An 18487-nucleotide genomic window follows, 5' to 3' on the forward strand; every position below is an offset into this window, starting at 1 on the left:
TAGGATTTATTTTACAGGTAAGTATTTATCTTTAAATAGGAATAATTTATTTAATAAGAGTTAATTAATTTCGTTAGATTAAAATTATATTTAATTTAGGGGGGTGTTAGTGTTAGGGTTAGACTTAGCTTTAGGGGTTAATACATTTATTAGAATAGCGGTGAGCTCCAGTCGGCAGATTAGGGGTTAATAATTGAAGTTAGGTGTCGGCGATGTTAGGGAGGGCAGATTAGGGGTTAATACTATTTATTATAGGGTTAGTGAGGCGGATTAGGGGTTAATAACTTTATTATGATAGCGGTGCGGTCCGGTCAGCAGATTAGGGGTTAATAAGTGTAGGCAGTTGGAGGCGACGTTGTGGGGGGCAGATTAGGGGTTAATAAATATAATATAGGGGTCGGCGGTGTTAGGGGCAGCAGATTAGGGGTACATAAGGATAATGTAAGTAGCGGCAGTTTACGGAGCGGCAGATTAGGGGTTCAAAATAATATGCAGGGGTCAGCGATAGCGGGGGCGGCAGATTAGGGGTTAATAAGTGTAAGGCTAGGGGTGTTTAGACTCGGGGTACATGTTAGGGTGTTAGGTGCAGACGTAGGAAGTGTTTCCCCATAGCAAACAATGGGGCTGCGTTAGGAGCTGAACGCAGCTTTTTTGCAGGTGTTAGGTTTTTTTTCAGCTCAAACAGCCCCATTGTTTCCTATGGGGGAATCGTGCACGAGCACGTTTTTGAGGCTGGCCGCGTCCGTAAGCAACTCTGGTATCGAGAGTCGAAGCTGCGTTAAATATGCTCTACGCTCCTTTTTTGGAGCCTAATGCAGCCTTTATGTGGACTCTCAATACCAGAGTTATTTTTATGGTGCGGCCAGAAAAAAGCCGGCGTTAGCTACGCGGGTCCTTACCGACAAAACTCTAAATCTAGCCATAAATTTTTATACATATTTATCTCACAATGCAGGATTTTTTATGTGAAGGATAGACACCTACATTTCAATATAAGGTCTAAAAAAATCGAAAAGATTTCTCTCCATGCCGTTGAGCTTTTGACTATCAGGCCCTTAGAGAGAACAATTGGAAATTAACATTTTATTACTATCTCTCCTAGCTCCCACTGGTTATGTTTACACAGCTTTTCTATAGCTTATACTTAAAGGGGCGGTCTACTCCAGAATTGTTTTTGTTTAAAAAGATAAATAATCACTTAATTACCCATTCCCCAGTTTTGAATAACCAACATGGTTACATTTATATACTTTTTACCTCTAGGATTACCTTGTATCAAAGCCTCTGCAGACTGCCCCCTTATTTTAATTATTTTGACAGACTTGCATTTAAAGGGACACTGAACCCAAAAAAATGTTCTTTCGTAATTCAGATAGAGCATGCAATTTTAAGCAACTTTCTCATTTACTCCTATTATCAAATTGTCTTCATTCTCTTGGTATCTTTATTTGAAAAGCAAGAATGTAAGTTTAGATGCCGGACCATTTTTGGTGAACAACCTGGCTATCTTGCTGATAAACAAGTGCTGTCCAGCGCGTTGAACCAAAAATTGTCTGGCTCCTTAGCTTAGATGCCTTCTTTTTAAAATAAAGATAGCAAGAGAACAAAGAAACATTGATAATAGGATTAAATTAGAAAGTTGCTTAAAATTGCATGCTCTATCTGAATCACAAAAGAAAACATTTGGGTTCAGTGTCGCTTTAAGCAAATCAGTGCAGACTCATAAATAACTCCACGGGAGTGAGCCCAATGTTATCTATATTATACACATGAACTTGCGCTGTCTAGCTTTAAAAAACTGTCAAAATGCACTGAGATAAGAGGCGGCCTTCAAAGGCTTAGAAGTTAGCATATGAGCCTATCTAGGTTTAGCTTTCAACAAAGAATACCAAGAGTTCAAAACAAATGTGCTGATAAAAGTAAATTGCAAAGTTGTTTAAAATTACATGCCCTGTCTGAATCATGAAAGTTGCAACATCTAGCTAACTTTACATTATCCTTTCATTTTATTTTGCCCCATTTCAAAATGGGTTTTCCAATTCTGAGAATTGAAAGTGCTGACTTCAGAAAACTAACTTTGCTGCATTGAAAAACAATTAAAGCAAAAGTGTTATTTTGTTGAGAACATTTTTACACTTTGATGGTATGTTAATTTACTGCATGACTTAAAGATAAGCCTTGTGATTGAAACATTATTTAATCAGTGGTGTTAGTAAGGGGTGTAAGTAATGATTAATTTTCTAGGGAAAGAATTGCGGGTTGTTTTTGCCCTGGGAGCATAGAAAAAGTTATTTTGTTTAGTGGGTTAGGATTTATTTGGTTAAAGGAGTCATGATATGAAGGGATCAAGAAAGAGGGGTTTAGTAGTTTGCTGAATTAAGGGTCATTTTTAGGCAAATTTGCTCGGGGTAACATTACAGTTACAGTTAAAGGGACAATCAAGACCAAAATTGTTATTGTTTTAAAAGATAAATAGCGCATTTACTACCCATTCCCCAGCTTTGCACAACCAACAGTGTTTTATTAATATACTTTATAACATTTAAACCTCTACTTTTCTGCCTGTTTCTAAGCCATGCTTTTTATTAGCTTTTCACAACAAGAGACTGCTAATCCATGTGGGCCATATAGATAACATTGTGCTCTCTCCCGTGGAGTTGTGCATGACTGCACTAATTGGCTGAAATGCAAGTCAATGGATAATACATAAATAGCCATGTGATCAGGGTGCTATCAAAAGAGGCTTAGATACAAGGTAATAATCACAGAGGTAAAACGTGTATTAATGTTACCATGTTGGCTGTGCAAAACTGGGGAATGGGTAATAAAGGGTTTATCTATCTTTTTAAACAATACAAATTTTAGAGCTGACTGTCCCTTTAGGTGTGCAGCACTCACTATGGAGGATTAGGTTGTTCCCTAATATTTGCCAATATTTAGGGATGAAACATGGTTCTTCACAGATATCACTTGCACTGAGGAAGAGTCATTATTAAGAAGCATCTTGCTGATACTGTACCACTGAGAGAGAAGAGAATGGGGTGTTGGGGGGCGGAGCCAGCTACCAGCAGGACAAGACGTACTTTTCTACAGCTCCTGATATACCTATTAATTTTAAAGGATATAATACTTATTTTCCCCAACTTTGAGGCTGTTTTGGAAGCTCACTTAGTGAACATGCTAGTTATCCCTTTCAGAGGCTTTTATAACGTTTAAGGTTTTGCTTTTTACAACCCACGCTTTCTAGCTCTCATTGGCCTGCAGTGTGTGTATAGAAAACATGGCCACGCTCATTTTTAAGCAGATAATTGACCTGCTAGAACGCTATAACAAGATCCTTTTGGGCACAGTGGATGAAGCTTTTCACTCTCTCACCACTCACGTCGCCTCCTCAACTGCTCTGACCGCTGGTGAACGGGAGCGTGATACCACAGGAGCCATACCGGAGACAGAGGTAACCATGCTCATTCATACTAACTCCCCTCAGCTAGAAGACTCACTATCTACTGACATTGCAACCTCGTGCCCCGCGCTGAACTGTGTGGGGTGGGAGGGAGATCAGAGCCATGGGGATCAGACGATCACAGTAATGCGGATGAAAATGCTGTTCAGCACTCCTACCTACAATGTGAGGAGCAAAGGGACATTGAGGCAACTATGCACAACTAACACGGGGGCCTCCACACAACTCCCTAAGAGTAATGGCGCCTGCATCGATACGGCTTTGGCTGCCAATCTATTTTTGGAAATAACAGGGGATGCTGAACTCCAATGTCGATGTAGACCTCCAGTTAATAATCTGATTCATCTATCCTGGTATCAGATCTTCGAGACAAATGAAGAAAAGGTATACCTCCAGTTAGAGATTCAGATTCAGAAGACCGGCATAGGATAGAAAACGGATCTGAGTGCATTTTCCTTTATGCCTTACAGCAAGAAGGTAATAAAAGAGAACTTTAGAAAAGGGGAATCGTAAACTTTTCTTTTTGCCACATAAGTTGACTTGAAGGCGATTTAGTCCTTGGACTGCCGCATATGAAAGCACTGCGCTGGAAGTCAAAAAGGCGGCTTTGTAAAGACTTGGATAAAGTTCAATCTCAAAGTTTTCATTTATTGTTTCTATCTGGGTTGTTAGAACTTCCTTAGTAATTTTCTGTGTTTTTCTTAATGGTATTTGTTTATTTGGTACCCCAATTGCAACATAAGGTGGTGAGTGCTTTATTACTTACTCTCACAATAATTCAGTGAAATATTCCTGCTGATTATATTCTATTTCCAGAGACTCTTTTACTTAATAAGGGCTCATGGCTGACTAAGCAAATCAGGATCAGGTGGGAATATATATGTTTACATAGGCACTTTGTACTCTCCTGCTCGAAAAGCCTACGTTTAACACTGTATATAATGACTCTATTAATTGGATTTTATGTGTCCTCATTACTAAAGACCACCATTGATGTTTAGATTCAGGGTTAATGTTTAATACTGGTATGTACATGATAACTACTTATAAGTAGACTCAGGCGCATTAGATTTATAAGCTGCTGATGTTTATATATACTATATGCATGCTCTTTATTTGTCACTTTACTAAGAGATAATTTTGGACCTATAGCTTTAGCACTATTGTTTACTTAGGTCTCTATTTGTATAATATGCCACATAGCGATCCTTTAAGCCCCTGACTTCTGTCTCAGTTAAAATGAAAATGGAAAAACTATAACTAAGCCACCTTTTTCCTAAAATGTTGGGATGCATATGTTCATTACACATTTGAATCTCTGGGTAGATGCCATCTACAAGATTACACTTATTTATGACAGCGTTTTCCTGTTGCTGAGTGCAGGGCCCGCACTCGGAGGGCAGGATTTACACTTATATCTTTACCTTGAGATGGTGCACATAATGATAATCACCCTAGATTTGGAAGCAATCTTAGCTGTATATTGATCTCAGAGATCACCTCCTGTTTAAACATTATTTTGTATGTACCAATGTCTAACAAGATATACTATAATAATCTCACCAGTTTCCTTTTTGTTAATAAACCTACTAGAGTGGTTATGTTGTATACATCGGTTGGTCTCCCCCCCCCCCCCATCTCTATATAGTGTTCTGGTCGTTATGATTTAGACCAGACACTTATTTTGCGGTTTCCCTCGAAAATAACCGCATTTATTACTAATATACTATATTCTTAAGTTTTAATACAAAACAGAATACAGAATATGCATTGTGATTAATCTTGGTTTGCACAATACTCTTTACAAGTTCATAAGTCTTCGCGGTTTCCCTCGAAAATGACCGCATTTATTGGCAATATACTTTATATTCTTAAATTTTAATACAAAACAGACTACAAAATATGCATTGTGATTAACCTTGGTTTGCATAATACTCGTTACAAGTTCATAAGTCTATTCCACTAGTCTTCACTCAAAAGTTATACAGAAAATTTATTTTGAGAGGTATGTGAGGTGTGCTGTAAGATATGACTGTAGGCGAATCACACAGTATACAAATTTGTTTCAGAGGTAACATTGATGTTAACTATGCACCGTATTCTATGAGTTCATATTATCACTCCAATTATTTTCACTCATAATAATATTTGATAATGTTCAAGTTAATTAGTAACAAAAAATTGAAAATTTGAGGTCTCTTTTCAATCTGTATTTACTATTTTCGATATGCAACAAACTGAACTTTATATGAAGATATAGCGATTATTGTAACTCTTCTATTTTGTTTTTAATGACTATCATTTATTTGTTGTAATGTATTTAAACCTCAATAAAAATTATTTTTAAAAAAAAGAGAATGGGGTGTTGATACTCAGGAAAATATGGAGCTATTCAAAATCTGATTTTATTTAATTATTTATTTTAAACAGCAGCTCCAATATTGCTTGTCATTTGAGCTTTTGGCTATAGTTATGATGAACATAAAACTGCTAACTCAATGATTAATTCATAGATGGACATTAAAAGAACAGCTTCCAAGTTGACTTCCTTTATCATTTATTCATATTTGCTATTAAATATGCGTGTGATTATTAATGGTTATTAGCTTCTAAAGTAGGCCTATACTTAAATATTCAGTCTAAAGTTAAACGGATACTGAATCCAAATTTTTTCTTTCACGATTCAGATAGAGCATGCAATTATAAGCAACTTTCTAATTTACTCCTATTATCACTTTTTTTTCTTTGTTCTCTTGGTATCTTTATTTGAAAAATCAGAAATGTAAGCTTTTTGATTCAGCTACATTTTAGCCACCAATCAGCAAACGCTACCCAGGAGCTGAACCCAAGATGGGCCGGCTCATGAGTTTACAGTCATGCTTTTTCAAATAAAGATACCAAGAAAACAAAGAAAAATGTATAATTGCAGAAAATTAGAAAGTTGCTTAAAATTGCATGCTCTATCTGAACCATGAAAGAAAAAAAATTATGTTCAGTATTCCTTTAAGAATAACATGTTGCTTATTACCATTCAGTGGTACAGTATATTGCTCACTAATCAGCTAATGTCTTATTGGAAAATATCTATGTGCCAATAATTTGTTTGATCTCTATTGCCTACAAGTATTATAATTTTTTAATGAAAAAAACATGTTTTTTAATATAATTTTATAAATTTATATATCCATTTTTGATGCTGTAAAAAAAAAATCCCCTTTGACTTTTTTTCTGTCAAATGTCAAAAATGTAGTTACATTTTCCTTCCTAATGCATCATGTGACAGCCATCAGCCAATCACAAAATGCATATAAGTATATCCTGTGACTCTTGCACATGCTCAGTAGTTGCTGGTGCCTCATAAAGTGTGCATAAAAAAAGATTGTGCACATTTAGATAATGGAAGTAAATTGGAAATTGTTTTACATTGTGTGCTCTATCTGAATCATGAATGTTTAATTTTGACTTCACTGTCCATTTAAACTATTAATTCCCAAGTACATAAAATAGGAGCCACATTATCATCTCGTGAGACTCAATAGATTAAATTTTTGTAACAAATCACTGCTACCCAATACTATTTCTACACTTAGATCAACTATAATTATATTGCATTCATCCATTGTTTCCCCTCATTCTTCCAAAGTTAATATCTTTCACATCTCTCTTTTTTGCTTAATACCACAAGTCTTTTCATTGCACTAATCCCTTTCTAGCATTATTCAGCACCATTAGTCACAAACCATCTGTCTGACCAGGGCCCCAATACCACAAAGGGGTCGATATATCAAAGGCTTTGCAAGTCTTTTGACCCACTATGGCTACAGGTTCTCACAAGAGAACCTGCTTGCCGTATTTAACTAGCAGCAGTCATTAGACCGCTGCTTTCCTAACCTCTTCGCCACCTCTAAGGTGGCGATATTCAATATCCCTGGTCCTGCCCGTGATTGGCTGTGCATGGGCAGGGGGTGGGATTGCATGCAAGCGCAAAATAGCACTCATGTGCAATGCTGAATTCCTCCAGGCCCCTGTCTGCCTCAGCTTGATAAATTGCCCTCAAGGAATGACTAAAAATAAACTCCTAACATAAAACCTCACAAGGCGATCACTCTTTATCCCCCACAACCAAATCTACAAACACCACAGCAACCTAAGTTTTAAAAAAATCTTATAAACTATTCTATTTCTTTCATGTAATTGGCAAGAGTCCATGAGCTAGTGACATATGAGATATGCAATCCTACCAGGGGCAAAGTTTCCCAAACCTCAAAATGCCTATAAATACACCCCTTACCACACCCACAAGTCAGTTTTATAAACTTTGCTTCCTATGGAGGTGGTGAAGTAAGTTTGTGCTAAGATTTCTACGTTGATATGCGCTTCTCAGCATTGTTGAAGCCCGATTCCTCTCAGAGTACAGCGAATGTCAGAGGGACGTGAAGGGAGTATCACTTATTTGAATACGATGATTTCCCTAACGGGGGTCTATTTCATAGGTTCTCTGTTATCGGTCGTAGAGATTCATCTCCTACCTCCCTTTTCAGATCGATGATATACTCTCAATTTACCATTACCTCTACTAATAACTGTTTTAGTACTGGTTTGGCTATCTGCTATATGTGGATGGGTGTCTTTTGGTAAGTTTCTTTTCATTACTTAAGACACTCTCAGCTATGGTTTGGCACTTTATGCATTTATATAAAGTTCTAAATATATGCATTGTACTTATATTTGCCATGAGTCTGGTTCATGAATTTCCTTCTGCAGACTGTCAGTTTCATATTTGGGGAATATAAACATTTTAAGAAATGTATTTCTTACCTGGGGTTTAGTCTTTTTTCAATTGACTACTTCTTGCAATTGCGGGTATTAGGCCCGCGGGTGCGTCAAATGCTAAACTTTGTTGCGTCATTCTTGGTGCAAAATTTTTTTGGCGCGAAAAAATAAGTTTATGACGCAACTTCGTCATTTCCGGTGTCATACGTGACGCCGAGACCTTTCACACGGTGGCGTCATTAGTGACGCAAGTGTGTCATTTACGGTCATTTTTGGAGCCAAAAAAAGTTTATGTTTCATTATGCATCATACTTGGCGCCAAACATTTTCATTATTTCAGTACCCCATTGATGTTTGCCTCTTGCTTTTTTCTCTATCAGAGGCCTATGCTATTGCATTTTTTGCTTTATATGTTGTTTTTTCTCTTACATTGTGCAAGATGTCCCAATCTGATCCTGTCTCAGAAGTTTCTGCTGGAACATTGCTGCCTGACATCAGTTCTACCAAAGCTAAGTGCATTTGTTGTAAAATTGTAGAAATGATTTCACCGAATTTCATTTGTAATAGTTGTTATGATAAACTTTTACATGCAGATAGTGTTTTCATCAGTAATAGTACATTGCCAGTTGCAGTTCCTTCAACTTCTAATGTGCATGATATACCTGTACATTTTAAAGAATTTGTTTCTGATTCTATTCTGAAGGCTTTGTCTGCATTCCCACCTTCTAATAAACGTAAAAGGTATTTTAAAACTTCTTATTTAGCTGCTGAAATTTCAAATGACGAACAACATAATAATTTATCCTCTTCTGATGAGGATCTATCTGATTCAGAAGATCCTTCCTCAGACATTGACACTGACAAATCTACTTATTTATTTAAAATAGAGTATATGCGTTCTTTATTAAAAGAAGTGTTAATTACTTTGGATATTAAGGTAACCAGTCCTATTGACGTTCAGTCTAATAAACGTGTAAATGCTGTTTTTAAACCTCCTGTGGTTTCTCCAGGGGTTTTTCCTATTCCTGAGGCTATTTCTGATATGATTTCTAGGGAATGGAATAAGCCAGGTACTTCTTTTATTCCTTCTTCAAGGTTTAAAAAATTGTATCCTTTACCAGCAAAATCTATAGAGTTTTGGGAAAAAATCCCCAAAGTTGATGGGGCTATTTCTACTCTTGCTAAACGTACCACTATTCCTATGGAAGATAGTACTTCCTTTATGGATCCTTTAGATAGGAAGCTTGAATCTTATCTAAGGAAGGCCTATTTATATTCAGGTCATCTTCTCAGAACTGCTATTTCTTTGGCTGATGTTGCGGCTGCATCAACTTTCTGGTTGGAGAATTTAGTGCAACAAGAATTGGATTCTGACATATCTAGCATAGCATTATACGCTTACTGCAACATGCTAATCATTTTATTTGTGATGCCATTTTTGATATTATCAAAATTGATGTTAGATCCATGTCTTTAGCTGTATTAGCTAGGAGAGCTTTGTGGCTTAAATCTTGGAATGCTGATATGACATCTAAATCTAGATTACTATCTCTTTCTTTCCAAGGTAATAATTTAGTTGGTTCTCAGTTGGATTCTATTATTTCAACTATCACTGGGGGAAAAGGAGTTTTTCTGCCTCAGGATAAAAAACCTAAGGGTAAATCTAAGGCTTCTAACCGTTTTCGTTCCTTTCGTCAGAATAAGGATCAAAAACTCAATCCTCCCCCCAAGGAATCTGCTACCAATTGGAAGCCTTCCTCCAATTGGAATAAATCCAAGCCATTTAGGAAACCAAAGTCAGCACCTAAATCCGCATGAAGGTGCGGCCCTCATTCCAGCTCAGCTGGTAGGGGGCAGATTAAGGTTTATCAAGGATTTTTGGATAAAATCTGTCCAAAATCATTGGATTCAGAGCATTGTCTCTCAAGGGTATCGAATAGGATTCAGAGTAAGACCTACTGTAAATCCAGTAAAAGCTCAGGCTTTTCTGAAGTGTGTTTCAGACCTGGAGTCTTAAGGGGTAATCATGCCAGTTCCTCCTTAGGAACAAGGTTTGGGGTTTTATTCAAACCCATTCATTGTACCAAATAAAGAAAATTTATTCAGACCAGTTCTGGATCTGAAAATTTTGAATCGTTATGTAAGAGTACCAACTTTCAAGATGGTGACTATAAGGAGTATTCTGCCTTTTGTTCAGCGAGGACATTATATGTCCACAATAGACTTGCAGGATGCATACCTTCATATTCCGAGTCATCCAGAACACTATCAGTTTCTGAGATTCTCTTTTCTAGACAAGCATTACCAATTTGTTGCTCTTCCATTTGGCCTAGCAACAGCTCTAAGAATCTTTTCAAAGGTTCTGGGTGCCCAACTATCTGTAATCAGAGAACACGTTATTATTATGGTGTTTCCTTATTTGGATGATATCTTGGTACTAGCTCAGTCTTTACGTACTGCAGAATCTCACATGAATCAACTAGTGTTTTTTCTTTGGAAACATGGTTGGAGGATCAATTTACCAAAAAGTTTCTTGAATCCTCAGACAAGGGTCACCTTTTTAGGCTTCCAGATAGATTCAGTGTCCATGACTCTGTCTCTAACAGACAAGAGACGTTTAAAATTGGTTGCAGCATGCCGGCACCTTCAGTCTCAGTCATTCCCTTCAGTGGCTATGTGCATGGAAGTTTTAGGTCTCATGACTGCAGCATCAGACGCGATCCCCTTTGCTCATTTTCACATGAGACCTCTACAGCTTTGTATGCTGAATCAATGGTGCAGGGATTATACAAAGATATCACAATTAATATCCTTGAATCCCAATGTACTACACTCTCTGACATGGTGGATAGATAACCATCGTTTAGTTCAAGGGGCCTCTTTTGTTTGGCCAACCTGGACTGTGATCACAACAGATGTGAGTCTTTCAGGTTGGGGAGCTGTTTGGGGATCTCTGACAGCACAAGGGGTTTGGAAATCTCAAGAGGCGAGATTACCAATAAATATTTTAGAACTCCGTACAACTCTTCAGTTCTGGCCTCTGCTAAAGAAAGAACTGTTCATTTGTTTTCAGACAGACAATATCATAACTGTGGCTTATGTCAATCATCAGGGTGGGACTCACAGTCCCCAAGCTATGAAAGAAGTATCTCGGATACTTGCTTGGGCGGAATCCAGCTCCTGTCTAATCTCTGAGGTGCATATCCCAGGTGTAGACAATTGGGAGGCGGATTATCTCAGCCGTCAGACTTTACATCCAGGGGAGTGGTCTCTCTATCCAGATGTGTTTTCTCAGATTGTTCAGATGTGGGGTCTTCCAGAGATAGATCTCATGGCCTCTCATCTAAACAAGAAACTTCCCAGATACCTGTCCAGGTCCAGGGATGTTCAGGCAGAAGCAGTGGATGCGCTGACACTTGTAGCTCTAGCATGGCCACACAGGTTTTGGTATGCGGATCTGGTTCGGATGTCCAGTTGCCTGCCTTGGCCACTTCCGTTATGGTCGGTCCGTTTTTCCATCAGGATCTCAAATCATTAAATTTGAAGGTATGGAAATTGAACGCTTAGTTCTAAGTCATAGAGGTTTATCTGACTCAGTGATTAATACTATGTTACAAGCTCGTAAATCTGTCTCTAGAAAGATTTATTATAGAGTTTGGAAGACTTACATTTCATGGTGGTGTTCTCATAAATTCTCCTGGTATTCTTTTAGAATTCCTAGAATTTTACAGTTTCTTCAGGATGGTTTGGATAAGGGTTTGTCTGCAAGTTCCTTGAAAGGACAAATCTCAGCTGTTTCTGTTTGATTTCACAGAAAAATTGCTATAGTTCCTGATATACACTGTTTTGTACAGGCTTTAATTCGTATTAAGCCTGTCATTAAGTCAATTTCTCCTCCTTGGAGTCTTAATTTGGTTCTGAAGGCTTTACAGGCTCCTCCATTTGAACCTATGCATTCTTTAGACATTAATCTACTTTCTTGGAAAGTGTTGTTTCTTTTGGCCATCTCTTCTGCTAGAAGAGTTTCTGAGTTATCTGCTCTTTCTTGTGAGTCTCCTTTTCTGATTTTTCATCAGGATAAGGCAGTTTTGCGGACTTCTTTTCAATTTTTACCTAAGGTTGTGAATTCTAACAACATTAGTAGAGAAATTGTTGTCCCTTCCTTATGTCCTAATCCTAAGAATTCTTTGGAGAGATCCTTACATTCTTTGGATGTGGTAAGAGCTTTGAAATATTATGTGGAAGCCACTAAAGATTACAGGAAGACTTCCAGCCTATTTGTTTTTTTTTCTGGTCCTAGGAAAGGTCAAAGGCTTCGGCTATTTCCTTGGCTTCTTGGTTGAAACTTTTGATTCATCAAGCTTATTTGGAGTCGGGTCAGGCCCCGCCTCAGAGAATTACAGCTCATTCTACTAGATCGGTCTCCACTTTGTGGGCTTTTAAGAATGAAGCTTCAGTTGATCAGATTTGCAAAGTGGCAACTTGGTCCTCTTTGCATACATTTACTAAATTCTACCGTTTTTATGTATTTGCTTCTTCGGAAGCAGTTTTTGGTAGAAAAGTTCTTTAGGCAGCTGTTTTAGTTTGATTCTTCTGCTTTTGATTTAAGTTTTTTTCTTTCAAAAATGAAAATAAACTTATTTTTTTGGGTTGTTGGTTAATTTTTTTCAGCGGAATATGGCTGTTTTTATTTGTATTCCCTCCCTCTCTAGTGACTCTTGAGTGGAAGATCCACATCTTGGGTATTGATATCCCATATGTCACTAGTTCATGGACTCTTGCCAATTACATGAAAGAAAACATAATTTATGTAAGAACTTACCCGATAAATTAATTTCTTGCATAAGGCAAGAGTCCATGAGACCCACCCTTTTTATGGTGGTTATGATTTTTTGTATAAAGCACAATTATTTCCAAATTTCCTTTGTTGATGCTTTCTACTCCTTTATTATCAACCCACTGCTTGGCTATTCGTTAAACTGAATTGTGGGTGTGGTGAGGGGTGTATTTATAGGCATTTTGAGGTTTGGGAAACTTTGCCCCTCCTGGTAGGATTGTATATCCCATATGTCACTAGCTCATGGACTCTTGCCAATATGAAAGAAATGAATTTATCAGGTAAGTTCTTACATAAATTATGTTATTTCCTGAACTGGGAAAACTGCATGCTTTTGCTTCCACACCCTTAAGGCTACGTTCCATCTTCATTCACACAAGCACAAATCCCACTAGTAGCAATAATAAAGAGTGCTTCTTTTAAACAGACACAGATGGCAATATAAGACAACAAAGCTTGAATGATATGACATATCTTAGTTATTATTCAATTTTAATGATTCATTGTTTTGAAATTAACTTCATTAGAATAGAATTTGCTCTATGTCTGGCAGTTGCTGCAAATCAGGAAGAATTTGACAGCATATTTTAGCTACAATCTGTTATTGGTCTCAATCCCATGGAAAGACTGGCAGATCCAGAACACTTTTGCAAAAGCTGGTCTGAGAATAAGGAAGTTACATCATATGTCATATAAGATCTACATTTTAGTTTTAAAGCCTGTTATCAACAAAATGTGCCTCTGGCCAATAAAACAAAACAGATGGTTATTAGCAAGTATTTCAGATCTGATGGTCCATGTGTTGTTTCCATTTGACCGCACTACTGCTTTGTTTTGTGGGACATCCTGTAAGGAATACTAGAATAAACTGCACCTATGTTTATAGATTACAAATTTAAAGTGAGAAATAAGCAAAATGATAGAAACAAACATAATGTAAAATAATGCATGGCTGCAAAGGGAATATGATGGACAAGTGCATTTGAATTCAAATATACAGGACATTTTAATGTAAATCTTATATACAGGACTGGACTGGGACCAAAAATAGGCCCTGGCATTTAAAGGAGGAGCAGCCCACATCAATTAGACCTCTGTCAGCTAGGTAGCCATGATAAACCAGCTCTCTCGTCCTGCAGCACTTCTGCTTAATAGCCAGACAGAAAATATACTTGATGCTTTACAAAATGGGCAGTCTGTAACAACTTTCCTATTGTTACCCATATAAATAGAGGGTGGGGCTTCTATGCCAGTAAGGCCCACATAAGAGCCAGCCCACTGGGCATTTGCCCTTTTATGCCCTATGGCCAGTCCAGCCCTGCTTTTATATATATATATATATATATATATATATATATATATAATCACACTTGCAAGGAATTAGCACTCTCACTTACAAAGTCAATGCTAGGGTGTCAGGAACAAACGTATCATAGAATAAGTAGTAGATCCACACTTGCTGGGCTTTCAAAAGTGATCAATTTATTGTTCACTTTTGAAAGTCTAGCAAGTGTGGATCTACTACTTCTTCTATATATATTTACTTTATTTTATTACAGTGATCATTCAACACTATATATAATTTGTATTATTATCTCTCCCCCCCCTTCAAAAGGTCATTTGGTTCATTATTATTTTTTTATATGGCAATCTGAATTCATAACTAACAAAAAAAAAAATAAAGACACCAAAATATAATGGTAGTATCACTACTAGAATAACAGCAATTTACAATCTGCCTTCATACATACCCAACATTCCTTTGTTTGAGCGTGACAAACACATGTCTTTCTCAGCACTGGGAAGGACAAATCCCACTACAAATACTTCCACTCCATCAGCCATTAATGCAAGACCCAAAACAAAAAAGAGTGTCCACTGAAAGCGCCCATGTCCACATTCCTGAATTATGTTCTCATACTGATAGGCCAATTGTTCTTCATCCTCCTTCCTCTCTGCAATAAGGTCTGCTTGCTCCTTAAATTCATTTTTTAAAGATGTATCTTTGTGTTGTAACCTGATATCATCTGGGTGAGGGATACCCTGATACTCTCCTTCGTATATCTCATCATCATCATCATGGCCTTCTGTTGCATCACTCTGTGCATCTTCATCTTGATTGGTGTGGCCCCCACTATGATAGTATGCATCATTGGAGGAATAATCTCCATATGTTTTATCTTGATACTTGGAATAATCATCCATGGTATGACTACTTGTCTGTTTCTTTACCTCTCTGGCTATATCCCGAGCTCCTTGATAAAGATTTGAGTTGTTTCTGTAACCTTCATCCATTTCCCAGCCACAGAATTAAATATGTTTATTTTTATGGATTGCAAAATCAATATGGATAGGAAAATCACTGAGTCCTTGAGTATATGCTACTCATCAGATTGGTTTCTATGGAATGTGTTTAATAATGTGCTTCAACTAGTAGTCAGCTGTTTTAGGATTGGGAGATAAAAAAACAATTCCTGGTTCATTTTGCTGAAGGTGAACAAGTGCTGGAAATGCAAAAACAAAAAGTAAAATTAGTAGTTAATAGGAATCAATATGTTTATTGTAAATAATATGGATTGCAATTTTGGCACCATTATGTGTGTTAATAGATTAATTAACATTTATGTTCCAGTAGAAGCAATATATTTTAGCTAAATGTTATAACCTTAAAAGCTAAACTGTAGATAGGTTATGCCACCTGCTGTTAAATATCTAAGCTAACTGAAAAAAGTATTCTATCCTTAATAATTGTCACACTGTCTAATTGCTTTGTAATGTGCTTTTCTACCAATGGCAACAAATTGATAATGGTGATGTTTACTAAGCCTTCATTTTTGTATTGGCAGTGTGCCTGGTCTGTGTTGCTATTTTTGCTTGGTCATTTTAGTTCTATCATCTTCGTTTCTAGAAAAAAAGTAAAGCTATTAAAGCTAACAGCTAATTTATGACTAATGCAAACCAGGTATGTCTGTATGTCCCAGAATGCATAATTTTATATAGAGAGAGCGACCTAGAGCAGCAGTAGTGAAACTATGACCAAAACTTTAAGCAAAAAAGAAAAATTGTGACCCCCCCCCCCACAACTGTGCTACCTCATTTTCTTAGGTTGTGACTGGGACCCCCCTCCCTCCCCCAGCATATTGTAACCATAGGAGCAAGCAGAAGATCAGACACAGACAGCAAATTAGGTTATGTTTATTTTAAAGAATGGAAATGGGCAATAAGGAGAATATTTTCAAAGATATTTACTAAATTTGAGCACATGCTTTGTTTGGAACTAAACTGAGACTTCAATATTCTAGCAATGTTTTTTAAGATCTATAAGAGTTTCACGGTTAAAGGGACACTGAACCCAATTTTTTTCTTTTGTGATTCAGATAGAGCATGCAATTTTAAGCAACTTTCTAATTTACTCCTATTATCAATTTTTATTCGTTCTCTTGCTATCTTTATTTCAAAAAAGAAGGCATCTAAGCTAAGGAGCCAGCCAATTTTTGGTTTAGCCCCTGGATAGCACTTGTTTATTGGTGCTGTCCAATCAGCAAGGACAACCCAGGTTGTTCACCAAAAATGGGCCGGCATCTAAACTTACATTCTTGCTTTTCAAATAAAGATACCAAAAGAATGAAAACAATTTGATAATAGGAGTAAATTAGAAAGTTGCTTAAAATTGCATGCTCTATCTGAATGAAAACATTTGGGTTCAGTGTCCCTTTAAATTAGTTATAATGAAATAATTCATTTATAAAACATGCACTGTTTATTTTAAGAAATACCAGACAATAAGGTTTGTTGATTGCGGATATTTATTCGTATTTTTCTTTTATTTCATTTCACATGCCAGACAGCCACTAGATGCTATGATCAAGGTAATGCCAAAAGAGACAATGAACCAGAAATACAAATGTGAGTGTCTCAAAAAATAGAGCAAACATTAAAAAAGGTGATGATAAAGGATTCTAAAAGATCTTTCTCACCAAAGTTACATCTGGACAAGTATTCAAAAATGGTATACAAAAAAATGTGTAACAAAGGAATCAAAACAAAAAAGAATGCTGAGTAAACAAAAAAGTATATTGCATTTCAATTGTAGTTAAAGGGACAGTCTAGGCCAAAATAAACTTTCATGATTCAGATAGAGCATGTAATTTTAAACAATTTTCCAATTTAATTTTATCACCAATTTTGCTTTGTTCTCTTGTTATTCTTAGTTGAAAGCTTAACCTAGGAGGTTCATATGCTAATTTCTTAGACCTTGAAGCCCACCTCTTTTCAGATTGCATTTTAACAGTTTTTCACCACTAGAGGGTGTTAGTTCACGTATTTCATATAGATAACACTGTGCTCGTTTACAAATTAAATACCTTACATCCATATGGTCTGAACAAGCAAATTGACTGTCATTGTTTCCTATAGTTAATTTTAGTAAATACATGGTTTCTGTACATAATGAGTAAAATATGGCCTTATTGTTAAACAAATTGATTTAATTTGATAACAGTGATTTATGAAAAAGATTTAGCATGAATAGATAAGAATAAAAGGTTTGTATACTGCAACAGTGTAAGCCACAATGATCTTTGATTGCTGTGAATGCACTATGTTTTGTTTATTTACCTATGTGGTTATTAGGGATGGGGCGAATGTGCTGAATGTGTAATACGTTTGGTAAAACAAATAGTCCTGTGGACATTCGTTTTGGATAATCGAATGTTGATAAGAATAAAAATTCATTAAAATTCGGTAATCAAATGTTATTTTTGTTTTTGAATGATGATAATTAAATCAAATATCCACATTCAAAATTTCGAATGTAACATTCGATTTAACAAATATTATTTAGAAGTTCAATAGTTCATGTGGTAGGAAATTTAGTAAATTGATACATAATAGCTACAGATATATCAATTTGAATGTTTCTATTTAGAATATTGTATAATTCAAATATTACATTTAACCCCTTAACGACACAAGTCGTACAGGGTACGTCTTACACAAACTGGTCTGATCGCTTCCAGCCGCTTTGAAGGTATTGTCGTGATGCCTCGTTGTTGAGGCATCACTGCAATACATTTTTAGGCACAACGATTTAGAGAGAGCCGCTCTGTGGCCCTCTTTGCATCAGCCAGCAATGGTGCCGATCGTTGGTGGGTGGGAGCCATTGCAGGGAGGTGGGTGGGCGGCCCATCACTGGGGAACTTCCTTCCAACCAGCTGTACTCAATGCCAGGTGCACACGGGAGCGTACGCAGGAGGTGAGGGACGGATGCGCATGCGCGCCCACGATCTAGGCGCATACAAGTATCAAAGTGTGTCAGAGAATGCTGGGAGAGGGTGGTGGGTGGCAGAGGAGGGGGAGGCAATACTTTTAAAAAGTAATCTGGGAGAGGGAGGGGGTAGGGTATGGAGGGGGGC

The 18487-nt window shown here is 36.9% G+C and overlaps 1 protein-coding gene across 1 annotated transcript in view; it reads right to left on the minus strand.

Moving 5' to 3' along the window:
- The window catches only part of SV2B (synaptic vesicle glycoprotein 2B), a 136166-nt gene extending 120783 nt beyond the window's left edge, over positions 1-15383 (minus strand). The window contains exon 1 of the mRNA XM_053719916.1: positions 14825-15383. Coding sequence (XP_053575891.1) covers positions 14825-15368 — 544 coding nt within the window. The 5' untranslated portion in view covers positions 15369-15383. The remainder of the gene's footprint in view (positions 1-14824) is intronic.
- Between the last annotated feature and the right edge of the window lie 3104 nt (positions 15384-18487).

This window comes from Bombina bombina, chromosome 6, assembly GCF_027579735.1.
Source record: "Bombina bombina isolate aBomBom1 chromosome 6, aBomBom1.pri, whole genome shotgun sequence".
Lineage (NCBI taxonomy): Eukaryota > Metazoa > Chordata > Amphibia > Anura > Bombinatoridae > Bombina > Bombina bombina.